Source organism: Aythya marila, assembly GCF_965140915.1.
Source record: "Aythya marila genome assembly, chromosome: 17".
Taxonomy (NCBI): domain Eukaryota; kingdom Metazoa; phylum Chordata; class Aves; order Anseriformes; family Anatidae; genus Aythya; species Aythya marila.
Genome location: NC_139058.1, coordinates 14,522,833 through 14,544,280, shown reverse-complemented (window position 1 = coordinate 14,544,280; position 21,448 = coordinate 14,522,833). Strand labels below are relative to the sequence as shown.

Below are 21,448 nucleotides of genomic sequence, written 5' to 3'. Positions count from 1 at the left end.
CACCACTAGAACTGTGCTGCTTCTGCTTAATGATGGAGCAAACCCAGTTTAACTGGGGGTCCTTTTCCAAATAACTTCCCCAGACTCATGAAAAAGAAAAGCAAATGACTGACACATCTTGAGCCTAGAAAATGCCTTAAATTGACAAATTTCACATATTAGTCTTTTTGCAATAAAAGAGAGCTGTAAGCCATGAAGTGATTTCAGTAAAAAAATATATCATAGCTCCATCCATGGCTGCTTAAGCATCCATGAACCATTCCATTATAAAATCACCAGGTGGCTATTGTCTTTCTCTTCCATTCAGGCTTTACCAATATTCCCACTCCGATCTGTGATAAACTTAATAGGACCATTCAGCAATGGAGAAAAACATGAGAGGTGTTCATCATAGCTGAAAGCTTTTCCAGACAATTATTCCTTAGATGTTTGAGTAAATGAAAAGCTATTTTTGAGATTAAAAAGGACCGAACATTTTGCAGGTTCTGAGGCTATTTTATTGCCAAAGCTTTTGGAATCAGTAACAAATATTTATCCTTTCCTGGGAATGTCGTAAGTAGCTACAGCCACTGAAGTAATAATCTTGATATGTTTATTGCCACTCTATTTTCCAAGTGTGTGGCTACTCCTCTAAGAGTGTTCGTTAGAAGAAAAAATGTACTTCTGGGTATGTAATGTAGATTTTGTCACATGTCTACTATATATGAAATATATATAGTTTAGGCACTGCATAAATGTATAAAATCCTGAATTTTCAGGAGAATTTAGGGCAGTTAATTGCTTATACATGAGGTATACTTATATTCAAAAATATCCATAAGCATACTTATATCCTTAGGTGACAATGGTCTGAAACAAGACTGAAGTTTTTCAATTATATTGGTCTCAGAATAAGGTCTTTTAACCTGTCGCTTCACAGCTTTTCATCTGTATGCATTTTTTTATACTCAAAATAGCCAGTAATGATGCTGGGGTAGGAATATCTCAGGTAATCACCCACATTTCAACCCATAAGTACAATTCTTTTCTCTCTACATAATATGGTTCCTATGTAAATGCTTTCATTTCTAAGTCAATTTAGCAAAATACTGCAAGTTAGGAATGAAATTCACAAAGAAGAAGAGCAGGTGGTTTCCTGTGTTACATATATGCATCTTTTTTAAAATCAGTCTTTTTGTTTCATTTATGTCTAAATAGAGAGAGATAAAATGAGGGCTTTTGCTTCCCATCTTCTCCAGTCACCTTCATGTTCTTATTCTACATTTTAAGTAGTTACAGAAAGATGAAATGTGGGCTTCTGCTTCCTATCTCCTGCAGTTGTCCTTATGTCCTTATTCTGTGTTTTAAGTGGTTCCAGAATTATTTCCTGTGAAGTCACTTACATACTCTTCCTGCACACAGTAGAAAATACCTTCTTTCTTTGAAAATATGTACCAGCCACTGGATCCTGATTTACCCATGCTACTCAACAGGAAATAGAGACAGCTTTAGCAAAATACTTGTCTTTTTAGTGAGTTGTACCTAATGAGTACAACTCATTAGTACCTTTAGGGGTACCTTTACAACTCATGAGCACCTTTTTAGTGAGTTGTACCTAGTGAGTTCGGTGTCACAGCTCTGACAAAGCAGAGTCCCCCAGCCAGGAGCTCAGTCACTGTTGATACATATTGATTATGATGGATGCTTATAAAAGACAAACTGTGCACATTTACAGCTTTTGAGACAGTAAAGGAAGACTCAGTCAAGCATGAAAATGTTCTGTGGATTCTATTTCATGCCATTATTTTGCATTTCCCATCACCTGAGGGATTAGATTATCTAATGAGATCATCTTGTCAGAGTAATTTAAGATGGAAGGGAAGTTTTGAAGTTATTTCTTGTGGTCCTGATTCATTAAAAAAAGTGTCAAACGCAAGTGCAGTATACTGTCATGTGTAAGCTGTGCATGTTACTCACTATTCAAGTAGCATAACAGCTCTTATGACAGGTGGAAAGGAGAGTTGGGACAGTGTGCTCACTTGTCTGTGGTCTTGGGAGAGTCTTGTCTGACATTTCTTTGTTGCAGAGAGGATGCTGGTTGTTGCTGCTGGAGGGAGTTCCTCTCCAACCTGCTTGGTGGTCAGGCAATTCTGTCTGTCACATTTTGGGTATGTGGGGCTTCTAAACTTCTCTGAGAATGTGAGTTCTCCAAGGGTTCAGTTATCATTACTTTAATCGAACTCATGAACTCTGTGGGAAAGGATCATGTATTTCTCATTCCACATTGCTTTATGCTAGGTAAAGACAGATCTTAGGATAAAACTGTATAGGAACAGTCTCTTACTATACTCATTGCTCAGCATATTGAGATCCAGATATCATGTGGAGCCAGAATGGGGTTATTTTTATATAAGTAATAAACACAAATAACATAAATATTCAGACAGTGGAACTTTACTGTTAGGAATATTAATGGAAGCACTTGGATTCCACAAGGGAGAGGAAATAAGATTTCTCAGTTAGTCTTGGTGCCTGGGGCAAAATATTACAGCTCCAAAATCAAGTTTTAACTTCTCATTATAAACTGTGTATAACAAACTTAAACAAATACAATAAAGTAAATATTTGCTTCCAAAATAAATTTGTTAGATTATGTCTGATTTTTTATTACTCACAAGCGCAAGAAGTGACAGGACCTTCAGAGGGCTGACTCTAAGTCACTATAGCCTTCATACAGGTACAGATACACGGGGCTAAGTAATGGCTTTATAACCGTTCTCCATCTGTATAATGTCACTAACTGTAAAGTGAACAAAGCAATTTAAGGTATAACTAATTTTGTTCAGTTGCTCCATTTTCTTCTTACATTTTAAAAGAGATGCTCACTTTTAAGAGATGAGAGAATTATATTTAGCAATTGAGTGTTCATCTGCTACATCAAAGTAATCATTGGGCATGTTCCCTTTTGCAAGTTTGAAAGCTAACAGGATAGATTCACTGCAAAGTGTGGATTAGTCGTCAAGAATCTAAAGAAATTTTTCTGTTTTCCTATCTGCTAATATATTCTACATTCCCTTTTTCTGCCTGCAGAGTTTAATTTATGAGGATTCAAAAGTCCCACTAGAAGGGTATTTGAAAATTGTACTAGCAGGGAAGAAAATGGAATGGTCTGTTGCTAATGGGGAAGGGCAGGAGGGTGAGTGGTGGGCAATAGTTAAGATTTATCTCAATATGGAGACTATAAACAGAGACAAGATCATTGACTAAAAAAGCATTGCATTTGCAGAACACTTTGTTCCCATTTTGAAAAGACACTGAGATCTTTGTCATAAATTACATGGCTCACAAAAACTATAAGGAAGATTGCAATGGGCCTGAGACCTTCCCATTCCAGCTGTGTGGTGTTTATTTTCTGTCCTTCTGGCTCCGGGAATCTGCCACTGTTTTCCTTGCCATGGGCCATCCCCAAGAGAAAAGGGTGAGGGGACCCTGCCTAACCTGTGCACTGGTGTCTTTACCTGTGTACTGACAATGGTCAAACCGACTGTTCTTTGAGATGACAAATATGAGTCTGAATCACTTCCTTACATCCCTGTTTCCAACTTTCCTCCATTTACCTTTTTCAAAACTTCTGGAAACCCTCACTGGAGACATCACGCTGACCAAGCTCTTCAAACAAATACCATGCATACTGAGGACAGAACAATGCCAATGTCCACCTTTGGGTCTTTGTGTGGGTGATGTTTTATCTGTGTTTGACTTCTGAATTGTTTGTTCTTCAGGGCAGGTATTGTCCTTAATTTTTGTGCCATGTCCATTGTTGGTCATTTAACAAAGATTTAATGAAGAGAAGATACCTCACAGGGCTGTCAAGTGTCAAAAAGAATTAGCATCCAAAAGAAACTGGGATCTTTTGTTCTGCAGTACTGTTCAAAAACAGACTGCAGAAATGGCCGCTTTTGTTAAATAAACCTGTTTCTTATGTAGATTTTGAATGGCCTGGTTTTCCACCACTATTAATCTGTTCATTATTTTCCATTTTCCTTCTCACTGTGGACCTAGCTAATGTGGAATAACCTGGATTCCATCTGCATCCATGTTTGAATACTGAGGGATGCAATTAAGTAAGAAGGTGTCTCCCTTGGTTTTACTGCTTAGCTGCATTACCCTGTTTCTTTTGCAACACAGCATTATTCACAACGTAAAAGTCCTCATGTTTATAAAATGAGGAATGAAGCAAAATGGGATTTACATATGGTAGGTTTATGGTTTTGGAATCAAGTGAAGGAAATGAACAAACCAAAACTCCACAACCAAAATATGTCTTCCCCTACTGTCTGGCATGGGGTGAATTTGCCTCAGGGAATGGAGAAAACTTTGGTCTGTAGGAATTTTCTTGTTCTTCTGCAGTGTGTCCTGAGAATGTAGAGGCAATGTTAGCTTCTTTCCATTCTTTATAAATTGTCTGTCAATGTGGTGTGTCAGAGAATCCAGTTGGCAGCAAGTTCAATGTGTAATTTATTTTTAATCATGGGATTACATAGATAAAACATAACCTGCTGCCTAACAATATCAGTTTGTTGATCAGCTGTAATCTTAGTAGTATTAGTAACTCAAATCTGCAACCGTTGTGTCACCAGACTCACAAATCAGCATAACACCTGTCTGCAGTGCAGTACTGTTCTGTGCAGCACCGTTCTGTGCAGCACTCTGACTAGGATGCCCTGGAAACCTGTGGTGCATAACTTTGTGCTCATCGGTGGAATATTTACGGTATTTGCAACTGGTGTGCATGGAGTTTACTTTCTATCTCCCACATCTCCATCATCTTTTGTAACTGTGTGGCCAGGGTGTCACTGTTCATCAAGGGTGAGGGGTTGAACAATAGTTGGAAGCACAGTGCAGCTCCTGGAGCTCTCCTCCTTAGCCATCGTCTCCACCAATTCAAGTGCTGTCAACAACATGCAAGGGCTTGCTTCTTCTGTCCTTTTTCTGTTATGCAAGAACTCTTGACTTTAAGATGGACAGTGCCTGATGGCCTCTTTTCCATTTTTTTTCACGAAACTTTCCTTAATTTTCCTTACAAATTAAACCACAATTGGCTTTTCTGTGTCATTCCTTCAGGTCTGCAGTGTAGGTCTGTTTCTCATGAGGTACCATGTTTGTACGAGGGAGAAATCTTAATGCTAAGCTATGATTAACATCATTCTATGAGATTCCACTTACAGAATTTTCAGCATGTAAACAGGACTGTTCTCATGACCTCAGGCTCCCATGGATTTCTCTTGATAACACCATCTAATCGGATTTAGAGTTTAATTAAACAGCTGTCACTTTGCTTCCTCATTCTGCTGCAATTTAATGTTGAATTAGTTCCTAAATTAGTCATGGCCGAATGCTTGCCTTCTTACAATTGAGAGGTTGGATGAACATAAGGTTTGCTCTTCAACTAATTCATGCAACTAAGGTTCATATTCCATATTCTTGCTCTTTGCACAGAGCTCCCGCTGACACTGATGGAAGTTCACTGACAGAAAATATGATGAAGTAAATGGTCAGATTCCTGAAGTGTCAACCCTAGTGCTACCTAACTTCAAATGGCCAAATGTGAGCATGTGCATCTTCTCAGCTCTGGCTAGAACACATGAGTTTTATGAATGTTATTTTCCCCTTCTAAAAAAGTACTGATTTTCTGTGAAGCAGCACAATGAGTGCAGCTGTGCAAGTAAATGTTTAGACCAACATTACTGCTAGGACTTGGACTTTATCCAAATTAATTCTGATAGAACCAAGACCAGTGTATGAACAAACGTTTATGGTACTCTGAGTCATGACATCAGGGTTAATTTACAGTCACAATTCCACCTGGCTCTAAGCAGGAAAGCTCTGAGGCTTCCTATAGATTGGTGATACTTGCCTCGAATTCTGTGTGTTGATCTCAATGAACACAAGTCTCTAATGTAGTGTCTGACCCTCTGCCTGCCTCCGATCTCACCATTTTCCTTTGAACTACTCATTAATTCTTTTCCTGATTCATACAAATGTAATGTCAAGGTTTGCAACTGTGGTAGCTTGGTACAGGTGTGCACAGGGGAGTCCCAAACAACTAGGCTGATGTAGCTTACCGGTTCTACCTTGTGGGCTTCTGGATTAATTTTTGTTGCTGCTTTTTTCCTTATCAAGAATGCAGATGAATGTAAGTGTGCCTTTCTCTGACCGATTGCACTTGAGTCATTACTAATCAAGTGCTTAGCTATCAGGAGGTGGGAAAGCCACCCAGCCCTCTTTATTTATCTGGAGAAGGCAGATGAACAGTAGCAGTTTTATTAATGGGTAATGAAAATGCTATGTTGGTTGAAGATGTTTACTCTGTTCTGTTTATGAGATCTAGCTTGAAATTAAAAGTTATCAACAAATTTTGACAGTAATTTCTTATGCACACAATTCATGGTTTGCTTTTGAATATCTCCTTTGATGAGAGCCTTATGTTTCACCACTGGAGACTTGCTCTAACCATTAGAGGACGAAGAAAAAAAGCATTCTTTAATGCTAGTTTGTTAATTGAATATGTGTGAATAGCAACAGTTTCCTTGAAGGGATGCCCTGTTAACAGGGAAGAATCACCTTAATCAGTATTTTGTAGGTAGTTTCTCATACCAGAAACCTCGCTCTATCTGCAGTGTCAGTCACATGGTGTTAGGATTCTGTCATTGTACTATGAAGACAGTTCAGGGCTTCCAAAGAAGTCCAAAGCTCACGTGTCCTTACTGTGTCAATGAGAATCATATGCGTTTGACTTCAGAAATGACAACCCTCCATTTTTTTTTTTAAGAAATTTTCATATACATAAAGGATTTTTTTTCCAACCTGGGTATTGATGCTTGTTTATAACTCATCCTCTTTCTGGTCTTTCAATTTACTTTACACTACTTTCCCTGTTTTTCATTTTACTGGGAGCAAGTCCAAACATTGCTATCAGATGCTTTCTGTTTCTTTTGTCACACAAAATAAATTTGAATTTGAACTTCAGCTGCCTGCACAGACAGTAAATTAGTTTGGGGGGGGGGGGATTTTAAGAATTGAAGAATGTGAAATTGGCCAAAATATTGTGGTTTTGAAATGCACCAATATTTTATATGAGTTTTTAGTCTCTCTAAAGGTTTCTTAGTAATGTTGTTTGTACTTGTTTTTATACTTAATTAGACTAGGAGAGTATATTTCATTTTAAACTAAAGCATAAAAGTCACTACCTATACCAGCTATTGTATTTCCTGCAGTTACCTGCTGTGAAGATGATTGTTTACCTAATGTTACTTGAATATTTGTAAAAATTCAGCTGCAATTTCTGCTTATCAGTGGATGACCGAGACTGTTACAGGGGGTGGCAGAGTACAAAGTCTGGGAGCCGAATCTGAGTCCTCTTGTCTGCGGTGCACATTCAGAGTGCTCAGTATAGCAGAGCAGACAGAGTGACAGTTCTGTTTAATCTCCTTTTATTTTTATGGGTTTCAGCTTAGCTTTTCAGGAGTCTTGGGCCATGGATGCTCCCATACGTTGTTTAGAGTTTTCTGCCTAACAGCTTGTGTGAGGATGCAGACAATGGGTCAGTTTTGCGGTATATTAAAGCCCTTGGCTATATTGCAGAAATATAAAGGAAAAACAGAGAAAGCAGAAGTTATGCCATAAGGCTATTCCATATGCAGTGCTGTAGGGTTCGTGTTATTCTATTTTAGGTCTAAACAAAAAGACAAAAGAATCAAAACTCAGTTCCTTGGGTCTTGCTTGTTTAAATACCACAGTGGAATAACATAGAGCACTACAGAAAAAATAAAGTGGCAGATTTGAAAATTGCTTTTACCTTACTGTGTAATATGCTAATTACTTATACATGTACTTCAATATTTCTAAATCTGTGTAATAACAATGAGTCGTGACTGCTATCAGTGATTAACTAAAACAAAAAACAAAAACAAAAAAAAAAACAACACAACTTTTAGTGAGGTGGTGACCAATTGCTTCCTAATACTGAGGATCTCTAATGATTGTAGTGGTACTAGCTATGAAGCTATTAGATAACATGTCCAATATATTTCCATTCCTTTGTGCACATCATGAATCTGAAATTCCTGAAGTTGATTGTCATGCAGAGAAGAGATGTAAAACTTCAGTAGCCTTTATCATGACAAACTGCCTTTTACAATTTTTATGCAGATGTGGCTCTGAAGTAATTCATCAAAATAAATTCATTGAAATGCACAATACTTCCTTTAATGAAACCATTAGCAAAGGGCAGAAGATAGAGGTTTCTAATTGCTGATAATGTGTTAGCAGTCAAATTTCCTCTTTTTTCTGTAGAGAGGTCTTGGGAAATTTCAAAAGGTTTTTTAAACTTCGTAATAGTGGCTTTATATCAAACCCGCTTAGAATTCAGATATACCAAGAATGACCTATTAGAAAGAGAGAAACAGAAGTGACAGATTATTACTTAGTAATTTGTACATCAGTTCTGCACTAAGGAGTGCAGAAAGCAGAAATATCACTCACACTACCTATCAGGCTTTTTCATTTTAAAGATACAGATAATTTTCTTTTGTCCAGTGAGGAAGGATCATATTATTTGGGATCAGTGAAGTAGAATAGGCTTGTTTAGGATACAAGATATATAGGTTATTATACATATATAGGTTCTTGTATTATAAAGGTTATTATATTACCTGTATTTTAGGTAATACATTTTAGGTCAGAAGGGCAGGGTGCGGCAGTTTGCATGGCAGTTTGCAAAGGCAGGGTGAGCAGGGAGGGCGAGCAGGGAGGGCCCGCCACCCATAAGAACAAATCCTCTAATGGCTGTCTTCTACTAGCTAGGCTGCAATGGTCTACACTAGACAAAGAGCTGTCTCTAGAAAGTCTGTATCCACCCAGACTGACTGCCCACTCAAAAATACAGCAGTTCAGGTCTCCAGATGCAGACACTGTCTGAGCCCTCTGAGGGAGGCAGAGATACTGTGTGTGTGAGGTGCGAGCAGGTGGATGACCTGGTCTGCCTGGTGGCAGAGCTCAAGGAGGTGGTGGAGAGGTTGAGGGCCATCAGAGAGTGTGAGAGGGAGATAGACTGGTGGAGCAACTCCCTGCAGGGCCTGAAGGAGAGGTACCGAGCTGAGACACCCCAAATGGTGGTGGACCCCCTGCCCTGTCACAGTTGGGCAGAGGGAGGGGACCTGGGAGTTCAGGAGGAATGGTCCCTGCTCGACCTTGCAGGCAATGCCCTCCCCTACTGGCCCCACCTTCCCAGGTGCCCTTACACAATAGGTTTGAGGCCCTGGAGCTTGAGAGACTGGTGGGTGAGGTTGAGGTAGAAAGTGTACCCAGGAGGATGTTTAGGGTGAGGAAGTCAACTCCACACCTCAAGACTGCCTCCACCAAGAAAGATAGAACAGTAATCATTCTAGGCAACTCCCTTGTCAGGGGAACAGAGGGCCCTATTTGTCGGCCTGACCCTACCCGTAGGGAAGTCTGCTGCCTCCCTGGGGCCAGGGTCGGGGACAATGCCAGAAAGCTTCCCAACCTGGTTTGCCCCTCTGATTACTATCCACTTTTGATAGTCCAGGCTGGCAGTGATAATATTGAAGAGAGAAGGCTGCAGACTATCAAATGGGATTTTAGGGGACAGGGACGGGTAGTGGACGGAGTGGGAGTACAGGTGGTGTTTTCGTCCATCCCTACAGTGGCAGGGAGGGGTACAGAGAGGACACAGTAAGCACACCTGATAAACACGTGGCTCAGAGGCTGGTACCAACACAGAAAATTTTTTTTTTTTGGACCGTTTTGGTTTTTTGGACCTTTACTCAACACCCGGCCTGATGGCTGCAGACGGGTCTCACGTATCTGTAAGGGGAAAACGGATCCTAGCCCAGGAGCTGGCAGGGCTCATTGAGAGGGCTTTAAACTAGGTAAGAAGGGCGGACGGGGCTGAAATAAGGCTTGTTGGAGGTGTGCCAGGAGGAATAATGTCTAGGCCAGAGGAGAAGGCAATGGCCCAACTGAAGTGCATCTACACTAATACACGCAGCATGGGTAACAAAGAAGAGGAGCCGGAAGCCATTGTGCAGCAGGCAGGCTATGACTTGGTTGCCATCACGGAAACGTGGTGGGACCACTCTCATGTCTGGAGTGCTGCAATGTCTGGCTATAGGCTCTTCAGAAGGGACAGGCAGCATGGGAGAATCTCCATCTTTTACTGGATGTGGGGGGAAACTTAGTTACTAGAGATGAGGAAAAGGCTGAGGTGTTCAATGCCTTCTTTGCCTCAGTCTTTAGCAGCAAGAGCAGTTATTCTCTGGATACCCAGCACCCTGAGCTGGTGGAAGGGGATGGGGAGCAGAATGTGGCCCTCATAACACACGAGGAAATGGTTGGAGACCCGATACAGTACTTGGATGTGCGCAAGTCGATGGAGCTGGATAGCATCCACCCGAGGGTACTGAGAGAGCTGGTGGAGGAGCTGGCCAAGCCCCTTTCCATCATTTATCGGCAGTCCTGGCTATCAGGGGAGGTCCCAGTTGACTGGCAGCCAGCAAACATGATGCCCATCTACAAGAATGGCCGGAGGGTACACCCGGGGAACTATAGGCCTGTCAGTTTGACCTTAGTGCCAGGGAAGCTCATGGAGCACATTATCTAGAGTGTCATCACGCGGTACTTGCAGGTGATCAGGCCCAGTCAGCATGGATTTATAAAAGGCAGGTCCTGCTTGACGAACCTGATCTCCTTCTATGATAAAGTCACACACTGGGTGGATGAGGGAAAGGCTGTGGCTGTGGTCTACCTTGACTTCAGCAAGGTTTTTGACACCGTCTCCCACAGCATTCTCCTCAAGAAACTGGCTGCTCTTGACTTGGACTGGCGCACACTTCGTTGGGTTAGAAACTGGCCAGATAGCCGGGCCCAAAGAGTTGTGGTGAATGGAGTCAAGTCCAGTTGGAGGCTGGTCACTAGTGGCCTCCCCCAGGGCTTGGTACTGGGGCCAGTCCTCTTTAATATCTTTATTGATGATCTGGATGAGGGCATTGAGTGCACCCTCAGTAAGTTTGCAGATGACACCAAGTTCGGTGTGTGTGTGTCAATCTCCTCAAGGGTAGGAAGGCTCTGCAGGAGGATCTGGAAAGGCTGGACCGATGGGCTGAGGCCAACTGTATGGAGTTCAACAAGACCAAGTGCCGGGTCCTACACCTGGGGCGCAACAACCTCAAGCAGAGCTACAGGCTGGGAGTTGAGTGGTTGGGGTCACTGATTATACAGCACTGCAGGCACAAGAAAAGCTGAGCTGGAGGAAGTTCTAGTGACTCCCAGGCAGGTTGTCACAAGTTAAATTCAGGTAATTTATTCACTCTGATGCTCATAGCACAGAAGTTTTATCTCACTGTATAATCACATTTTGTTTTTTATCTTCTTCTTCTATCAAACCCCACAGTGGTGTGGGGTTTGTTTGTCTGTTTGTTTTGTATGTATATGATTTACTTTTTTGTGTGTTGAACTTCATAGATTGACATTAAATACAAACATGGATAAATCCCCAAGCCACAAAGTATGCTTTAAATCTGAAACTCATTTCTATTTATGGTATTGCTCTTCCTCTGGACCTGTCCCTTTAAATTAGATTTCTCTACAAGTAATTCATATCGGTTGCTAAAGACATGCTGGATCTGAGTAGAATAATTTCAAAGCAGAGCTGAGATAGCCTGAAAAGATGTCCTGTCATTTCCACAAAGTCTGTTGCTGCTCCTTCACCCTGGAGTCCTTAGTTCACACTGCTTAACACTCTGAGCCACAAAAAATAAGGTGTTAAGGGACTGAGGCAAAAGATTAATTTTAAAGGACGTACAGCACTTGCAATAGCCAAATGCACAGCAAAAAAAATATATGTTGAACCTTCTTTTTGGTGAAGCTATGTGGGTTATTCAACACTTGTTTCTCTGTAAGTCTGCCTACGGAAGTGTGGGCTGAGGGGGATCTCCATCTTATAACGAGTTCCAAGGATGGCCTTAGTCTTTCCAATAATGTTATTTGTAAATCTGGCTCTAATTTACTGTGTTGTGTAGCTCTGTTTACATAAATGCCATAGGAATAATGTTCTTATTTTCCTAAAACAACCCAAATCCCTATTTTAATAGTTTTTTGTTTTAATTTGATGGTTTTCAGTAGGAAGACCTGTGAAATAACAAGTTGCAAGATGAAAAGAAAATCTGACAAAGACTTCAAGCTCAATAAACTTGAATTGAAAACAATTTCGATAGTATCAGTGCCCCATTTTGCTGCTGTTGACATTAACAGCTGCAGTCCTTTTGACTTTGTTGCTGAGAATTTTGCTGAATATTTTTTTCATTTTATAGAGCTTGAATTTGAAAAGTTGGAGAAAACTTTGAAGATCTTTGTGTATGGGAATCTTGGGACTACAATGATGCTGAAACAGTTCAGGAGTTAGAAGAGTTAGCTTAGTCGATGGTGCACTGAAAGGCTTTTATATGCCATGACCCAAGTTCAAACTTCAGATTTCCTTGTTATTTTCCTTGCAGTTAATAGCATCACTAACTCCTTCTGGATTCCTTACATTGCTTCACTGGCCATATCAACGGAAATTAAATCATCTTGAAACAGTTCCAGATACAAAGTTCACAGAGAGGCCCTGTCTTTGCATTGGGTTTATATTCAGAGAGTAATATTTTTGCTTTTGATACTCTTGCACCCTGTCCCAACTATTGTCAATCAAATCCAGTTCTGTAATAATCTTGAACTGATGTATTGGAAGGTAAATATTGGGAAAAGCTCCAAATATTAAAAAGTATAATCTGTCTGCGACGTGTGCATGTCTGGACAGAACTGAGTTGCGGTCATTTTGTTCACTATTTAACAATGTGCAATGCAGGTGACAGTGCTTGTTTAGCAGGTAAAATATAAATGGACTTTTACTACTTATTACCGAGTTGTGCCTAATAGAAGATGAGATTATTAGAAGATGAGGTCATTAGCTGCTGAGAATTAGTGCATTTCTCTTGAGTATAAGTCCACCTGAAGAGCTGGTGCTCAGTCTTTGGAAATGTCTTTAACTGTCTCGTAACGGTGCTGTACTTTGTTTTGTGTACAGGATACAGAAATACTGAACACTGCAATTCTCACAGGAAAAACAGTGGCAGTACCTATCAAAGTGGTCTCCATTGAGGAGAACAGTGCTGTGACAGACATCTCTGAATCAGTTGAGTGTAAGTCCTCTGATGAAGATGTCATCAAAGTAAGTTCATGCCCTATGCTGGCTTCTGAAATTTCTTGTCTTTTTATATAATAATAACCTGGGAACAGACACTAAATCTAGTCCTGCAAATTAATTGTTCTTTTGTTTCAAAAGCATAATGAGGAGGATTTTTAAGAAAAGAGAGTTAGCAGCATGAATACAGCCACCACACCGAGTTTCAATAGAATTTCAGTGTTTAATTTTTATTTCTGTCCTACTTTTAAAATGTCTTGGTAATGCCACCTCAAGTCCTCTGAGTATGGAGTTTATTCACTGCAAAAATATTGCAGTTCATTCACTGCTGTTAGTGCTGCCTCTCCAGACGTTTCTTATTACCTTGCCAGCTGTTATTATCACCTTCACAGCTGCATCAGTAGAACGGATTGGATAAATATTCCCCAGCAACTCCAATGCAAAGTCATCCTGGTGGACTTCACATTCTGCTGAGAGCTGTTTTGAATTAAGAAATTTTTTTCTGCATAGAAGTGGCTAGAAAGCACTCACATTGCCTGATCCATCGATTTAGCACTAGCAGCTTAATGTCACACACTAACAAATACCTGTGGGGTCATACTGTCTTACGGCAACACAACTATTTCTGCTGTGTATGTGTAGTCAAAGCCCTGAAGGAAATTCACAGTTGTGCAGAGAGTCAGTACAGAGACAGTACTGTTCAGGAATCCTGTTGCAGCTTTCTACATAGGATTTTTGTAGTTTATGATCCTTGAGCAGGTTTGATTTTACTCTGGGTCCATAAGCTCTCTGGAAAAGGAATTTGTTATGTTATATTTGATATACATCACCACATGGTGCATAGAAAATGACAGCACAATGATTTCTCACATAAAAATTCATCTGAAAAAAAAGTCTGAGTTTTAAAGCTTTGGAGCATATTGATCAAAAAGAAATGAAATTCCCAAATCTTATGAAGAGGAGTGTGTTGTTCTTGCAGTAATTGCAGCACATCCTGGACTACCACAGTTCTCCAACAATTTGTTTGGAAAGAATGTTTTCTTGAAGCACTATGTCCTTTGATTAGCACTTGGGACCCTGCTGTGCTCTTCTCTTCTTTTCTACAGAAGTAATTTATCTCCGCTAAAAGGGTTTCTTAAAACAGAGTCTGTTTGCACTATTGGAACATTTCTAAGTGGCTTCTAGCAGCCTCCCTGTGTAGCCACTCTGAAGTTAAAGTGGAACAAATAACTTGAGGCTAGCACACAGTGCCTATTGGAATTGACTAGAGAAATGTTTCAGGTATAATTTCTTTCAGAAATGTTTTGAAATTGCTCAGACAAATAGGGAAAATGTCATCTGTATATTTAAAAATATAAACAGAGTCCCTAGAGGAATGCATCTGTGACATAAGAGCTAACTGCTATAAATCATACAGCTAGTTAAAAAATAGTGTTGTCAATGAAATGTGTTGAACAAAAAGTTTTTATCATCTCATCAGAAAGAAAAAAAGGTGGTTTGTTTTTGTTTTGTTTGTTTATTTATGGTCAGAAAATTTTCCAGTAAATTTCTTTATATGGGCAAATGAAGCTTGGTGTTTGAGTCAGATAGAAATGTTTATATTTGTTCTGATTTTTAAGAGTATGCAGAAACCTTAAAATGGAGCACAAAAATATTTCATCCTTAATTCATTTCGAAATTCTCCATAAAGGTTTATGTTAAATTCTTTGGATGTATCATCTTGCCCTGTAAAATACTATTTTAGATATCTTGTTGGTAGTAACCTTTCTGTTAAAAAACAGAAGTCTATTTATCATAAATGATACTTCTTCATACAAGATCATGGTATCTTCAACAAAAAAGGGTGCATGTGTTTGCAGCTCGTGTTCCTAAGCATCCCTCTCATAACAGAATAAAAACACATTTAAATGTATGAAAGCCTGTAGATGAATTTAAACCACAAGCTAAGAAAAGTAATGAGATATTGATGAGAGCTATGTAATACTTAGACATATTATCATTTAAAGGTTCACAGAAATATTTTTGTTTTATTTCAGTTCTGTGGAATTTCTGATTGCTTTGGATTCAGACAAGCATACTCAGTTATGCTGGAAGTTGGGGGGACTGCTGCTTGCTAGGACTTAACTTGTAATATTTGTCATTAACTAGATAAGTATCCATTTGTATGGGTCATGTAAACAGCCTAGTGGTAATGTTTTTGCCCTGCAATTTGAATGGCCATCAGATAAAAGCTTATATGTATTAATTTTTACAGTGCCTTCAGTTTGGCTGTAATTACATTATTCTCAGTAGCAGAGCCCAGTGGAGATGTAGAGATAAGATATATCTAAAGTAACAGCTAATAGCTTCCCCAGTGATAATCTCGGTCTCGAGGCAGTTCAGTGCATAGCTCGTATCCTGTCTTAATCTGCTGACTATAACTCCTTTTACATTTTTTTTATCGTCTCATAGTTTCAGCTCCAAACAGCACTTTGTTCGTTCACTTCCAAATTCACTGTTGATTTTCTGACCTTTAAAAGTCTTTGAATGCTCTAGGCCTTCACACAGGGGTCCAACCTTTAAAAGAGGACAAAATATTTATTATGGCACTAAAAATCAAGCCGCAGCCAAATTCTGCTTTGCTAAGCTGGAATTTACTAGTAGGATCCATATATCTGGATCCATTAATAGTGATTGCTGTTGCATACGTAGCCTCTTTTTCATCTCCTGGAAATTAAAGTCAATTGTGGCTGCTTTTGCCAGAGCTTTGTGTGGTTTACTCAAGAGCAAATACTGTTCCGGGTTCTAACCTGGCAGTTAGCACAGATGCGGTTTCATGCTGTGAAGGAGAGCAGAGTTTCAGGAGACTTGCAATACCTTGTGACATTTCCAGACTGAGAACTCTTGTGGATGTGTTCTTTTTTTGTTGTTGTTTTATCTACCTATCTATTTAGTGGTGGTGTTTCCCCTCCTCCCCCACCCCCCCCAAGAAAATAGCCTGAGCTCAAAAATCTTCTGTGCTATTTCAGAATCTACAGTAAACATTTTGGGTTTGCATTTCATTATTCTTGGGCTAGCTTTTATCCCACCACTACATGAAGGGATATTACATATATGGCATTGTATTTTTATTGTATTGCTAGTATTTATAATCAGTAAATTGAGTGAGTGTAGTAGACATGAACCATACTCTGAAGACCTTATTTACTAGTTTCTTTTCATTTCAGATAGCATTTCGCATTAACAGCTTTGATAAAGTTTTAAGATCAAAACATAGATTCACATAATATTTGTACAAACATGCAGCTGCTGTGATCATCAGAGGAACAGAAGTGTGGATCACACCTTTAAGATATCCCTTGGTAGCTGTTAATAAACAGTGGGCTCTTATTTTCTTTGGGACTGATGAGCAGAGAAAGACATTAATAGTAGGTAAAGGCCACTGGAAGAATGTTAGGAATTTGGGTTATGAGATTCAATTCAGGACAAGGTGTCACAGCTGTCCTGCTCTTATCACAGTAGGTTGAAACAAAATCCCAGATCAAAGCAGCGCTGAATTGTTGGGGGCTGAAAATTTGACTAGGGGTTTTTATAGTTGAACTTTAGTTTAGTCGTGAAAAGCTTGGAACCACTGCTGGTTTCAAAGCTTTCAAAGCAGTACTGATGGGACTCACAGACAACTGTCAAGGTTGCAGATCTTTTTTAAAGGGCCAATCCAGTAATCGTTCATGCACATAAGTAACTTTGCTGTGAATACTGCAAACATCAGTGAACCTACTCATATGAAATAGTCCTTTAGGATTCATACATATTTCAGAGATTTTGCCATTTCTGGTGGAAACAAATGTATACAATGAAATTAATTCTTACTAAATAGACACAATTTATGTTGGAATATGTGCTGTTCATTTGTGATCTGTTCAGATTAAAGGCCAGTCTGAAGGCTATATAACACATAATGCAGGAAAGACTCAGTTTGCTAATGAGGAAGCCGACAGATGGATGTTATCCTAATAGATAAATAAATAGCTGTTCACTAATTGTAGTAACTTATTTTTATTTTTAATTGGGGCCATATCACAAGACCCTATTTAGTGAGGAAAAGTAACCAGCACTTCATTATTTAGAAGATACTTTACTATTGTTTTAATATACCCAATCACAAACAAATAGTTATGCTTCATCCTCTTTAATTCAGAGGACTGTAGACTCAGAATGGTTTGGGTGGGAACAGACCTTAAAGACCATCTAGTTGCAACCCCCTGCCACAGGCAGGTGCAGTTGTTCAGATAACTACAAAGAAATTGCACTGCTCTTTCTTGCCCTCCAGTATTTGCAAAACTGTTGGTGTTTTAAAGGAGATATAGAAAGCACTGTCTTCACTTTGATAGGCAGAGGAACCACTAGTTAGCAGCATCCATAGGTATTTTTATTAAAAGTTGAGTTATGCATTTTTCTGCCAGTAGATTGACTGTAGTTCCAAGCTGAGTGGCTGAACTGCAGGCATCTAATAAAGAATCAACCTCTTCAGCCTCAATGCTGCACTCATTAAAGCCATCAGGAAAGTTTACCCTGAAATTTTAATGGTACAGGGACAGTCCCTCAGGCTGTCTCATCATGTCTCATCATATTCCAGAGGAAAACTAAACAAACCAACCAAACACAACAAAAACAATAACAACAAACATAACATAACATAACAAAACAAAACAAAAAAAGGAGAGATCTATGTACAATAGATATCTGTAACTATTATGGAAGCCCTTTCATCAAACAGAGAAGGACTGGTGGAAGATGTGATTGTTGGGAGCTGTCTTGGGCAGAGTGACCACGCAATGGTGGAGTTCACTATTCTTGGCGAGGCCAGGAAGGGGACCAGTAAAACCGCTGTATTGGACTTTCGGAGGGCTGACTTTGAGCTGCTCAGGACACTGGTTGGTGGAGTACCTTGGGAGGCGGTTCAGAAGGGCAGAGGGGTCCAGGAAGGCTGGGCACTCTTCAAGAGGGAAATCTTAATGGCGCAGGAGTGGTCTGTCCCCATGTGCCCAAAGACGAGCTGGCGGGGAAGAAGACCAGCCTGGCTCAACAGAGAATTGTGGCTTGAGCTTAGGAGAAAAAAGAGGGTTTATAATCTTTGGAAAAGTGGGCAGGCCACTAGGGAGGACTTTAAGGATGTTGCGAGGCTGTGCAGGGACAAAATTAAGAAGGCCAAAGCTCATCTGGAGCTCAATCTGGCTACTGCTGTTAAAGATAACAAAAAACATTTCTATAAATACATCAACACAAAAAGGAGGACTAAGGAGAATCTCCATCCTTTACTGGATGCGGGGGGAAACTTAGTTACAAGAGATGAGGAAAAGGCGGAGGTGCTCAATGCCTTCTTTGCCTCAGTCTTTAGTGGCAATACTGGTTGTTCTCTGGATACTCAGTACCCTGAGCTGGTGGAAGGGGATGGGGAGCAGGATGTGGCCTTCACTATCCATGAAGAACTGGTTGGTGACCTGCTACGGCACTTGGATGTGCACAAGTCGATGGGGCCGGATGGGATCCAGCCAAGGGTACTGAGAGAACTGGAGGAGGAGCTGGCCAAGCCACTGTCTATCATTTATCAGCAGTCCTGGCGATTGGGGGAGGTCCCAGTTGACTGGCGGCTCGCAAATGTGACGCCCATCTACAAGAAGGGCCGGAGGGCAGACCCGGGAAACTACAGGCCTGTCAGTTTGACCTCAGTGCCAGGGAAGCTCATGGAGCAGATCCTCCTGAGAGTCATCACGCAGCACTTGCAGGGTAAGCAGGCAATCAGGCCTAGTCAGCATGGGTTTATGAAAGGCAGGTCCTGCTTGACGAACCTGATCTCCTTCTATGACAAAGTGACGCGCTGGGTGGATGAGGGAAAGGCTGTGGATGTGGTCTACCTTGACTTCAGCAAGGTTTTTGACACCGTCTCCCACAGCATTCTCCTCAAGAAACTGGCTGCTCTTGGCTTGGACTGGCGCACGCTTTGTTGGGTTAGAAACTGGCTGGAGTCGTGGTGAATGGAGCCAAGTCCAGTTGGAGGCCAGTCAAGCGTGGCCTCCCCCAGGGCTCGGTGCTGGGGCCGGTCCTCTTTAATATCTTCATCGATGATCTGGACGAGGGCGTTGAGCGCACCCTCAGTAAGTTTGCAGATGACACCAAGTTAGGTGCGTGTGTCGATCTGCTTGAGGGTAGGAAGGCTCTGCAGGAGGATCTGGATAGGCTGCACTGATGGGCTGAGGTCAACTGCATGAAGTTCAACAAGGCCAAGTGCCAGGTCCTGCACCTGGGGCGCAATAACCCCAAGCAGAGCTACAGGCTGGGAGAGGAATGGTTGGAGAGCTGCCAGGCAGAGAAGGACCTGGGAGTGATGGTGGATAGTCAGCTGAATATGAGCCAGCAGTGTGCTCAGGTGGCCAAGAAGGCCAACAGCATCCTGGCTTGTATCAGCAACAGTGTGACCAGCAGGGCTAGGGAAGTGATCGTCCCCCTGTACTCAGCTCTGGTGAGGCCGCACCTTGAGTACTGTGTTCAGTTTTGGGCCCCTCACTACAAGAAGGACATCGAGGTGCTTGAGCAGGTGCAGAGAAGGGCGACGAAGCTGGTGAGGGGCCTGGAGAACAAGTCCTACGAGGAGCGGCTGAGGGAGCTGGGCTTGTTCAGCCTGGAGAAGAGGAGGCTCAGGGGCGACCTTATCGCTCTCTATAGGTACCTCAAGGGAGGCTGTAGCGAGGTGGGGGTTGGTCTGTTCTCCCATGTGCCTGGTGACAGGACGAGGGGGAATGGGCTTAAGTTGCGCCAGGGGAGTTTTAGGTTAGATGTTAGGAAGAACTTCTTCACTGAAAGGGTTGTTAGGCATTGGAACAGGCTGCCCAGGGAAGTGGTGGAGTCACCATCCCTGGAAGTCTTCAAAAGACGTTTAGATGTAGAGCTTAGGGATATGGTTTAGTGGGGACTGCTAGCGTTAGGTCAGAGGTTGGACTCGATGATCTTGAGGTCTCTTCCAACCTAGAAATTCTGTGATTCTGTGATGTTGCTTAGATACCAAATAGGTATGTACTCTGACTTGAATCAGTTGCTATATATTGGGTCAACACAATTGTTTGCGCTCTGAAGCACAGGGGCTAGATGTAAGGCCAAAATCAAAAGCAAGCTTCAACCACAGCATAAGGGAAATCATCCTGTCCTTTATTTTAGCCCTACCTAAAACTGTGTGGTTATTCCCTGCACAAGCAAGGCTGATACTATTAGTGAGAGCAGATGTTCCCACACTCTGCACATCTATCAACCTGAATGGGGATCAGCTTCTCCCCACCGCTGATGGGCTGACTGGGGGCAACATCCTGCTGAGGCACCAGCTCCTGCTACCTGATTTACTTAGTGTAGGGGCCCAGCTGGTCCCTGGATCCCTCTGAAGTTGCCAGGCATGCAACAAAAAGAGAGCAAAACAAGGGCTCGGAGAATGGTGAGATGAAGTATTAATGGTGGAAGGGTGTCTGGTGTTAAGTTAAAGAAAGTGGTGCTGCCAAAATTTATTGGTCTCTCAAAACCTCCCCAAAGATGAATGGGATTCAGGATGTGACTGTCCTCACCTGGTGCACTGCAGCGCTAAAGTGTATGGACACATTCAAGATTGTTGAGGAATGACCTAAATGTCTCATGGCTTGCTTTCCACAGGACTAATTGAAGATCCGATCCTTTTCCTATTGAAATTAGTGTTACACTGTTAGCATTGCAGTTGTGATATCATAGTGAATCAGTGCTTCTGGTCCTAAGCAGAATTTGGAGATAGTTTTACTTGGTTCAGTGAAAAGTTGTTATGGATAGTGCCAAAATAAACAAAGCAGGAATCTCATAAGTATCTGTCAGAGGCAAACTAAGTCTTCTCAAAACCAAGCTTCCCATGGCCTCTGAGGGTTCTTCCCTGTGCTTTCTTACTACCAGCAGCATCTGGAGGCAAGTAATGATGTGGTGGTTGTGATGAAGTGTGATGCAGACGTTGATTTCAAGGGGAAGCAGAGTTTGAGAAGATGTCAGTCCATTAGAAATCCTGGCAGGTTTAATTTAGAAATCCTGGCTTGTTAAATTTCCTCTCATACCTTTCAACTCCTGCTGCAAACAGTAGGGTAAGCATCCAAACTTGCATTGAGTTTCTGCACCTTGGCATATACATATATTTGTATGGGGCTTTATTGCAAAGCTTTCAAGACTCAGAGG

The 21,448-nt window shown here is 41.3% G+C and overlaps 1 protein-coding gene across 1 annotated transcript in view; it reads left to right on the top strand.

The window, feature by feature from the left end:
* TMEM132C (transmembrane protein 132C) overlaps positions 1-21,448 on the top strand; it is a 221,109-nt gene that overhangs the window by 172,300 nt on the left and 27,361 nt on the right. The window contains exon 5 of the mRNA XM_082774163.1: positions 13,121-13,264. Within this exon, the coding sequence (XP_082630289.1) occupies positions 13,121-13,264 (144 nt within the window). The remainder of the gene's footprint in view (positions 1-13,120; positions 13,265-21,448) is intronic.